Source organism: Otolemur garnettii, unplaced genomic scaffold (assembly GCF_000181295.1).
Source record: "Otolemur garnettii isolate 467f Iridium unplaced genomic scaffold, OtoGar3 scaffold00029, whole genome shotgun sequence".
NCBI lineage: Eukaryota > Metazoa > Chordata > Mammalia > Primates > Galagidae > Otolemur > Otolemur garnettii.
Window position 1 is genome coordinate 16923177 of NW_003852424.1, and position 10728 is coordinate 16933904.

General features: G+C 46.8%; 1 protein-coding gene across 1 annotated transcript in view; it reads left to right on the forward strand.

Annotated features, from left to right (window-relative positions):
* The first annotated feature begins 5733 nt into the window (after positions 1 to 5733).
* Positions 5734 to 10728, forward strand: part of CCDC94 (coiled-coil domain containing 94) — a 10510-nt gene continuing 5515 nt past the window's right edge. Inside the window, exons 1-3 of the mRNA XM_003788754.3 lie at positions 5734 to 5817; positions 7205 to 7305; positions 8978 to 9122. Of these exons, the coding sequence (XP_003788802.1) occupies positions 5794 to 5817; positions 7205 to 7305; positions 8978 to 9122 (270 nt within the window). The 5' untranslated portion in view covers positions 5734 to 5793. The remainder of the gene's footprint in view (positions 5818 to 7204; positions 7306 to 8977; positions 9123 to 10728) is intronic.

Sequence of the window (10728 nt, forward strand, 5' to 3'; positions counted from 1 at the left end):
CAGGACATGAGCTTCACATGACAGGCCTTGCATGGGGGCACAGCCAGCCTCAGGAATGGGCATGCCACGGCACACACACCTGCCATTGTACAGCCCAGGCCTCCCATTGCATATTCACATGCCCCAAGGGGTGGGGCACCTTGAGGCTAGGGGAAGAGAGGAGGGTCAGGAAGGAGCTGTTGGGTGTCCCTGGGTGGGTGGGAGAGGGCAACATGTGAGAGGCAGATGTGCACCGACACAGGTGTGAGAGATGTGAGCAGCCTCCAGGTGTACAGCATGAGATGTGTATGTGGTAGTGGTGGGGTGTGTGCATGACCCGGAAGGGGGATGCATGTGAGGTGAGCACATGAGACATGTGTGGGTGTATGCTTGTGTGGTGGTCATGTGCCTGAATCCAGGGTCCACCCCCTGTCCGGCTGTGGCCCTTGGCCCTGCAGGCTTGGAGCCAGGCCCCTCAGGTGTGCCCTACCCAGCAGGCGCAGAAATGTTTTCATAAGGTCTACCTCAGGCACAAGCTCTGGGGGCCATATCCCAAGCCCAGTGTGTGCATGCATGCCTGTGTTTATGCAGGGCCCTGGCGGGGGCAGGAAGACAGATAGAATCACACATATACACACATACAGATGGGCTGGACCTGGCCCAAGCTCCAGGCACTGTCTGCCCTGGGTGCTGGGGCAGAGTGTGACCAGGTGGCACTGCCAGCCTGGTCAGGCAGGCCATGGAGTGGTGGGAGTTTGGGCAGGGTCTGAGGGACCAGTGTTAAGGAACAACTTCAGCTGGATGGGACCTGTCCAAGCAGCTCTTCCTGGTTTGGAGGAAAGGCCCCTGTCTGGCTTCTGCCTGTCCCTGGCGGGTGCCAAAGCTAATGAGAAGGTAGGCATTTGGCCTGGCCAGCCTCAGCACTCAGCTTCAGATACACTGCATAGCCACACCCATCAGTAGGTCTTATTATCGGGGTAGGGCTTATATTTAACAAATGCATAGAAATCCTGCTAAGGCTTATTTTTTGGGTGGGTCTTATTTTCGGGGAAACACAGTGCTTGTGAGGCTGAGGCAAGAGAATTGCTTAAGCCCAAGAGTTGGAGGTTCCTGTGAGCTGTGACGCTATGACACTCTACCGAGGACAACATAATGAGACTCTGTCTCAAAAAAGAAAAAGAAAAGAAAATGAAGGGGAACTAGCCTGAGTCATGGGAGTGGGCCCAATATAATCACGAGGATTCTTATAAGATGAAGACAAGGTCAGAGCAGAGTTAGAGATAGAAGGAAACATGATAAAGGAACAAGCAGCTGGAGTGATACAGTTTGAGAAAGACTTGACTGGCTACTCCTGGTTCTGAAGATGGTGGAAGAGGCCATAAGCCAAGAGATACAGACAGCTCCAGAAGCTGGAAAAGTCAAGGAAACAGACTCTCCCTTAGAGCCTCCAGAAGGAAACAGCCAGTCCTGACCATAGATTTCGACTTCTGACCTGCAGAGCTATAATAAATATATGTTGTTTTCAGACACTGAGCTGTTGGCCCTTTGATACAAGTGGCCATAGGAGCTTCATACACCACCTGAAGTCGCCACTTCCCATCCCACTTTGTGGTCAAAAGACAAAATCACAACAAATTTAATTTAAAGGTCTTAATTGGCTTGTGATTCTAGAATCAGGTAAAACTACATTCCGTAAAATAGAATGCGGGTTCTCATGAGCTGAACAGAGGAGGTTGATTTTGTAGACAGAAAAGAAATAAGGAAAGCAGAAACAGAAAACAAAAAGTGATTGGTCACTTCAGAATTGCTTTTTTGAGTTAAAGCAAAGGGGGGCTTCCTTATCATGTTGGCTAAAACTGGCCTGTTTGGGGATTTGGTTATTTTCTCTTTCTCTCTTTCTCTTTATTTCTCTTTCTTCCTCTTTCTCTCTCTCTCTCTCTGTTGCCGTTAGGGTCTCATGGAAAAGCAATGTTGCGAAGAATAAGCACGCTTATTGAAATTGTGTTTTAAATAAAGGTGACCGGCTCAGTGCCTGTGGCTCAAGTGGCTAAGGCGCCAGCCACATACACCTAAGGTGGTGGGTTCGAATCTAGCCCGGGCTGGCCAAACAACAATGATGGCTGCAACCAAAAAATAGCCAGGTATTGTGGCGGGTGCCTGTGGTCCCAGCTACTTGGGAGGCTGAGGCAGGAGACTCGCTTGAGCCCAGGAGTTGGAGATCGCTGTGAGCTGTGATGCGACAGCACTCTATGGGGGTGGGGAGGGACAGCTTGAGGCTCTGTCTCAAAAAATAGATAGATAAATAAATAAATAAATAAAGGTGACCATCTGCTCGCTCAGGCAAAATGGCAAGCTTTCTTTATTTACTGTTGGTTTACATAATCAACCTTGTGCATGCACACTATACAGCAATGACCTCATTAACATTCATTACAATCCCTCTGCACATGCCCTCTGGATGTCAATGACTTCCCTCTGCACATGCACATTGGACATCAATGACTTCATTAATCCATTTAAACATCTTGTGACCACCCACCCTGAAAGTAGCTCCTCCCTGGTAATCTGATAATCCACCCAACATACACCTTTAAGCATAACCCTTTCGACATAACCCGGTTTAACATAACTTAATGAAGAATATGTTGTCAGTCAATACTTTCTTTGTTTCGACTCAGCGCCTGTGGCTCAAGAGGCTAAGGCACGAGCCACATACACCTGAGCTGTGGGTTCGAATCCAGCCTGGGCCCACCAAACAACAATGATGGCTGCAACCAAAAAATAGCCTGGTGTTGTGGCAAGTGCCTATAGTCCCAGCTACTTGGGAGGCTGAGGCAGGAGAATTGCTTGAGCCCAGGAGTTGGAGGTTGCTATGAGTACCATGTGATGCCATGGTACTCTACCCAGGGCGACAGCTAGAGGCTCTGTCTCAAAAAAAAAAAAAAAAAAAAATACTTTCTTTGTTCTTATCTGATGAAGCCTGAGACTATGGAGAAACAAGGTTGATTGAATACCTGCCCTTCCTGGCTTTGCCGCTTGGAGGCTGTTACTTCGAATCCTAAGCAAGGCATAAAGAAACTTCTTGGGCATACAGAAATTTGTGTGCAAACCTCTGCTCCCATGTGGGCCTTAAGTCAGGGGGTTTTTGCTGGAAACTTTTATAAGGAATTTTCAGGCTAAACTTCTCAAAGCCTTTCACAAGCCTAGGTTTCATCTGTGCCATTAGATATCTGTATGCATTAGGTAAATTCCTCTTGAGGTCCCTGAGCACATTTCCAGACCTGTCAGCAAGCGACCTTCATCACTTACCACAGGTCAGGAAAGGTTACTGATGGGTATCTGGCCAGTTTTCCAAAGGGCTTTTTTTTTTTTTTTTTGGAGATAGGAGCCTCAAGCTGTTCTCCTGGGTAGAGTGCCATGGCATCATAGGTCACAGCAACCTCCAACTCCTGGGCTCAAGCGAGTCTCCTGCCTCAGCCTCCCGAGTAGCTTGAGCCACAGGCGCCGAGCCCAAAGGGCTTTTTTATTGGCCTTATAAAGTCAACCTTAATTCCTTAATGCAGTCTGGACATCTCTGGAAATGCCATTCCAGCCAGAGCTTTGGTCATGTTAGGCCAGCCATATGGGATTCTGCCTCAGTTTCTCACAAGTATGCCTGCACAAAGTCTTTTAACTGCTCTCAAACAGCTTTTTTGGCCAGAGGCATATAAGCATTTCACCTATACTCTCTCCTGATTTCTGGGAAGGTCAGATAAAATAGTTTCAGCTTGATGGCATGGAACATCAGCATGAGTGACTCCGTTTTGGTCTGGGCTGTTGGACCTAGTCCAAGAACTCTGTCCAAACCAATGACTTCCTGTAAATCTTATGTAACGCCATACATTGCCCTGCATTATGATCTTCCAATCATTTGAAATGCTCCATAATGGCCCTTTTTGTTTATTGTCTATCTGTCCCACCAGAGAGACAAGGATTTCTATGAATATAGGAATCTTATGTCTTCTGATGTGTCTTCCAGTTAGTGATTTGAACTAAAACAAAATCTTAAGACTCCCCATTAGGCTCAGTGTCTGTGGCTCAAGCAGCTAAGGCACCAGCCATGTACATCCAAGGTGGCGAGTTCGAACCCAGCCCGGGCCCACCAGACAACAATGATGGCTGCAACCAAAAAAAATAGCCGGGCATCATGGCGGGCGCCTGTGGTCCCAGCTACTTGGGAGGCTGAGGCAGGAGACTCACTTGAGCCCAGGAGTTGGAGGTTACTGTGAGCTGTGATGCCATGGCACTCTACCCAGGGGGACAGCTTGAGGCTCTGTCTCAAAAAGAAAAATAAGAAGACTCCCCATTGAATGGACTCCCTCCTGGCCAAGGGGACCCCAGAAAAATCTTAAAGCTGAGTTGCCAGCCATGAGGATAAGAGAAATCAGATAAGCCTATGAGACAAAGATTAAACCTCTCCTACAAGTCATCAGTTTACTTAGCTCACTTGAGTCTTCTTTTTTTCCTTTTTCTTTCCTTCTTCTTTTTTTTTTTTTTTTTGAGACAGAGTCTCACTATGTCACCCTCTGTAAGTACTATGGTGTCATAGCTCACAGAAACCTTAAACTCTTAGGCCTAAGCAATTCTCTTGTCCTAGCCTCTCAAATAGCTTAGACTATAGGCGCCCGCCACAATGCCCAGCTATTTTTTGGTTGTAGTTGGCCCAGGCTGGATTTGAACCCACCGCCTCTGGTGTATGTGGCTGGTGCCCTAGCCACTGAGCTACAGGCACCAAGCCAGATCACTTGAGTCTTAGTGTATGTCCATTGGCTTGTCTCTGATTAACAGGTTTTGTTATCTTAAAACATTCCAAGCTTTTAGACAAAACTTTATTTATTTAACCAATTACAAATCAAACGATCTTTCAACTCAGCCATAACTTGTAAGCCCCTAGATTCAAGATGGCCTGTCTTCAGGCTCAACCAAAGTATGCTTTCCACATATTGATTCATTATTTTAAGTGTAATTCCTGTCTCCCTAAAATGTATAAAACCAAACTGTAACCCAACCATGAATGGACCACTTGCTCAAGGGTCTCTTGGCCATGTTCGCCATGTATTCAGATCAGAATAAACCTCTTTAAATTATTTAATAGGGTTTGGTTCCTTTCTGTCAGCAAGATATCTGACATAGAGCAAACATTCATGAGAGGGGAGGAGGCTGGGAAAGGTACAGGCTAGGACATTTTTAAAGGGAAGACAGTGGTGGGCAATGGAGGGACATTTGGGATATACTGTATATGTTCGGGAGATGTATTTGGAGCCTGATCGATCGTTCAGTTGACGCCTGAAGATAAACACGGGGTGGGGCGTCCAAGGTGGTCTTATGTCGCCATATGTGTGTAGCCCCCAGTCTCCTGTGAGAGTTGAAGACACATAGCCCAGGACACAGGACAGGCGTTTCAAGTATTTTTGCTGAATGAAAGAATAAACAACAGGGAGTGAGCCTTGCCACAAATTTAAGGAGCCTCTGCCTGCTTATGGGGGGCGCAGCGCCTCCTCAAAACTTTCCAACGCCAGAAGGCATCCCGGAACCTTTATCTCGTGCTACCGACGTTGCTACTCCGGAGGAATGAAGGCAGGACTTACAGCCTGATAGACGGTGATTGCAGATGACGAAGAAGGCAAACAGTGTATCCTGTAGCCAATAATACAGGCTGAAAGCGGTGACGTTTACGGAAGTACAGGATTTAGTAGGAGCCTTTCGATAATTACCGCCACTAGTTCTCTGGTGCTTGTACGGCAATTAGAGTGCTTGTTTGAGCAGCCACCAAAGATGTCGGAGAGAAAGGTTTTAAACGTAAGTGTTGGGCGAATGGGGATTTTTAACCGGAGCGGAATATCTGAGAACTCCGGGAGTGGGCGGGATGTTCTCTGGGACTCTTACACTTCTTCCTCAACGGCCTTCCGCGGGGAAAGCGTTTCTCAAACCCTTCCCAATCACCTTCTTTAACGGGTGGGCCTTCGCTAAGCTTCCCTTCCGGGCTAGATTGTAGCCAATCATATGTAGGGGGCGGAGCTTGAGATGTTTACCCAATCACTTCCCCTGATTGGATTTTCCGAAGGAAATGGTCTGATCATTTTCTGTGGAGGCGGGGCTTTCCTAAAACACCGCAATCTTGTTTATACACCGTCCCCTTCAGGGGCGGGACTCCCGTAATCCCCACCCCGTATGTCATCTCTAGCTAAACATGTAGGTGACCCGCAGTTCCCTTCCCCTAGTTGTAACAACTCCTGTGCCTGACTCTCTCAAGGGAAAACTAGTGCTCTGTTAGTTTATGCTCCTAATCACCAGACCACACAGTTTCCCCAAGTCATGTCCCTGGATATGAATCCTGAATAGCTGAAAGCTTCCGGACTCTGTGCAATGAGTACATTGCTGTCTCTTAGAGTCTTTGCAAGGATTCCTCCAGGCCCAGTAGATTAAGTACTCTGTGTACTGTCTGGAGCCTAATAGGTGCTCAGAACACAAAAGTACTTCATTTTCTGGTTTTTCAGTGGAAGATATATATGTATATTATTTTGTTTGTTTTTTGTTTCCTTGAGAAAGAGTCTCACTATGTTGCCCTCGGTCGAGTGCTGTGGCATCACAGCTCACAGAAACCTCAAACTCTTGGGCTTAAGCTATTCTCTTGCCTCAGCCTCCCAAGTAGCTGGGACTACAGGCACCCACCACAATGCCCAGCTAACAGTGGAAGATATTTTTCATAAATCAAATGTGCCCTTCTCATGCAGAAGAGTTATTACTGCATTAGACCTGAATAACTGCTCTCCTTAGAAGACCTGCATGCAACTTGAATTCAGGATGGCTCCCCTGAGAATGGCTGTCAGTGCTTAAGCTGTACCAACAATATGGTTTATGCTGAATCCCAGCTCTCCTGGGTGTCTAGAATCTTTTGGTAACTACCAGCAGAGAGTGCTTGTATGAGCAGCCCCCAAGAAAAACCCTGGGTCTCTGTGAGCCTCCCTTGTAGACAGTGTTTCACACTTGTCATGACTTCTTGTTGGGGGAATTAAATTTTTTCATAGCCATGAAGGTATCTGTGTTGAGTCCACCTTGGAAATCATTGAACCTGGGGTGGTCTTAGGGACTACCTGACACAGCTCCCCAGAGTCCCTTCCCTCTGCCCATGGCCAGTCTCTGCTTCAGAAAACAGCTCCACCTAATGCTTCTATCCTCCCTACAGAAATACTACCCACCGGATTTTGACCCGTCAAAGATCCCCAAACTCAAGCTCCCCAAAGACCGACAGTACGTGGTGCGGTTGATGGCACCCTTCAACATGAGGTAGGAACCCTCCCCATGTGATCCCTCCACTCTGGCTGTGATTGATGGAACCAGTGCCTAGTGTTAGTGGTCCTGGCTCAGACGGTGCTCTGAGCTTCACTTTCCTCACTATTCAGGATTGAGCTCTCAATATCTCAGAGTCCCTAACCAGTTCCTGCATCGTGGTCTTGATGATAAAAATATGAGCACAGGCTTGGCACTTGTAGCTCAAGCGGCTAAGGAGCCAGCTACATACACCAGAGCTGGCAGGTTTGAATCCAGCCTGGGCCTGCCAAACAACAATGACAACTACAACCAAAAAATAGCCAGGCATTGTGGCAGGCGCCTGTAGTCCCAGCTACTTGGGAGGCTGAGGCAAGAGAATCGCTTAAGCCCACAAGTTGGAGGTTGCTGTGAGCTATGATGCCACTGCACTGTACCCAAGGCGACAGCTTGAGGCTCTGTCTCAAAAAAAAAAAAAAATGTGAGCACAGAGATGGGCCCTGTACATGCATGTAACCTCCTCCAGCAGCTGGGCTCATTCCTATTTCAGGTCCTTTGCACATGCTATTGCTTCTATTGACTTGTTGGGGGAATTAAATGCATTCATAGCCATAAGAGTATCTATGTTGAGGCTTAGGAATCCTCCCTGCAAAGCCTCTCCCTCCACATGTCAGTCTCCACTTCACCCTTCCACTCTCAGTCCCTCTGGGAGGCCTTCATTATTCCCCTGACAGCACTCATATCCTGTCCTTTGTAGTATTCTGGAATTACTGCATCCACCCAATTCTAAACCCCACACTTTTCACAATTTTAGCATATCAGAATCACATACTTTTTTTTTTTAATTCCAGTTTATTTTTATTTATTTATTTATTTATTTGAGGCAGAGTCTCCCTGTCAACCTCCGTAGAGTGCTATGGTGTCACAGCTCACAGCTACCTCAAACTCTTGGGCTTAAGCAATTCTTTTGCATCAGCCTCCCAAATAGCTGAGACTATAGGCACCTGCCACAATGCCCAGCTATTTTCTTGTTGTGGTTGTCATTGTTTGGTAGGCCAGGGCCATGTTTAAACCCACCAGTCCCAGTATATGTGGCTGACGCTCTAGCTGCTGAGCTACAGGTGCTGAGTCTGAATCACATACTCTTAACTGCAGAAGTTACCTTTGGGTCAATGTAATTTCGTCCATGGTTACTTGTTCTTAACCTGTCTACTTTCTCTTTCCCCTTCATTCATTCATTTATTCTTTCTACACTCTTTTTTGGCACCTGCTTTGTGCTAGTCTATGATGGGCACCAGGGACAAAGTCCCCAGCCACACAGAACCCAGAATCTAATGGGGAGTAGAGATTATCAGTGCTCAGGTGGGTTCACATGAGGCATACATGGGACACATAAGGCCTGGATGCCACATGAGCAGCTGGATTGTGTCTGAGAGTGTGTAACAGGCAATCTCACCTAGTCTGGCTGCTTCCTAAGGAGCTGATACTTGGACCAAGACCCAGGAAGATATGGATGAGAAGAGCCTTCCAGGTAGAGGGAATCCAAACACAGTGTGGCAGGCAGCTCTGTGAGGGAGGGAGCTCCCCCTTTTTGGAGGCAGGCAAGCAAGTGGGAATCATAGGATGCCATAGCATTCTACCAGTATAACCCAGAATACCAAGAGCTCAGATCTGTTGATCCTGCCCACAGGTGCAAGACATGTGGAGAGTACATCTACAAGGGAAAGAAGTTTAATGCTCGGAAGGAGACAGTGCAGAATGAAGTCTATCTGGGCCTGCCCATCTTCCGCTTTTATATTAAGTGCACCCGCTGCCTGGCAGAGATCACGTTCAAGGTAGGCCAGTCCTTCCTTCCCTAGCCATCCTTGCAGGTGAGGGCCCTGGGTATTACCTGTGAAGATCCTCTGCCTCCAGGGAATGCCCTTATAGTTTATCCCCAGAAAATAATGATTTTGAGGGAATGATCATAGCAACATTATATATAAAAACAAAAAGCTGGAATAACCTAGATATATAATAATGGGGGATTGGAAGAGCAAATTACTGTACAATGGAATTTTACATAGCCAATAATAGTTAGGTTTTTAGGCTTGGCGCCTGTAGCACAGTGGTTACAGCGCCGGCCACATGCACCAAGGGTGGCAGATTCGAGCCCAGCCTGGGCCAGCTAAGCAATGACCAACTGCAAAAAAAAAAAAATAGCTAGGCATTGTGGTGGGTGCCTATAGTCCCAGCTACTTGGTAGGCTGAGCCAAGAGAATTGCTTAAGCCCAAGATTTTGAGGTTGCTATGAGCCATGATACTCTTTTGAGGGCAACATAGTGAGACTCTGTCTCACCCCCACCAAAAAAAAAATTAAGTTTTTACTTTTATTGTTACCCTAAGGATTTGAAGAGAACTTTTAATTTTGTCTTCCTGAACTACTGTACTATTTTTTTTTTTTGTAGAGACAGAGTCTCACTTTACTGCCCTCAGTAGAGTGCTGTGGCATCACAGCTCACAGCAACCTCCAACTCCTGGGCTTAGGCGATTCTCTTATCTCAGCCTCCTGAGTAACTGGGATTATAGGTGCTGGCCACAATGCCAGGCTATTTTTTTGTTGCAGTTTGGCCAGGGCCAAGTTTGAACCCACCACCCTAGGTATATGGGGTCCTACCCACTGAGCCATAGGCACTGCCTATTTTAGTATTTAGTTTTTTTTGTTTTGTTTTGTTTTTAGTGTTTAGTATTTGGGGGGGGTTGTCATGAATTTTTTTCTTTGATGGAAAAGTAAGGTTTGGGGCCGGGTGTGGTGGCTCATGCCTGTAATCCTAGCACTCTGGGAGGCTGAGGCAGGTGGATTGCCTGAGCTCACAGATTTGAGACCAGCTTTAGCCAGAGAGAGACCTCATCTCTAAAAAATAGCCGGGGGCAGGGGGCTTGATGCCTGTAGTTCAACAGCTAGGGAGCCAGCTCCATGCACCGGGGCTGGTGGGTTTGAACCTGGCCCAGGCCTGCTGAATAATAATAACAATAACAACAATAGCAACAACAAAAATAGCTGGACGTTGTGGCAGGTGCCTATAGTCCCAGCTATTTGGGAGGCTGAGACAAAAGAATGGCTTCAGCCTAAGAGTTGGAGGTTGCTATGAGCTGTGATGCTAGGGCAGTAAACCTAGGGTGACAGCTCAAGACTCTTATCTCAAAATAAATGAATAAATAATCAGGAAAAAAAAATAGCTGGGCTTTGTGGCAGGTACCTCTAGTCCCAGCTACTTGGGAGACTGAGGCAAGGGAATCACTTGAGCCCAAGTGTTTGAGGTTGCTGTAAGCTGTGATATGATGCCACAGCACTCTAGCAAGGGCGACAAAGTGAAACTGTCTCAAAAGAAAAAAAAATTTCTATGCATATATGTACATAGGGATTAGTCTCTCACTTTCTTTTCTTTTCTTTTTTTTTTT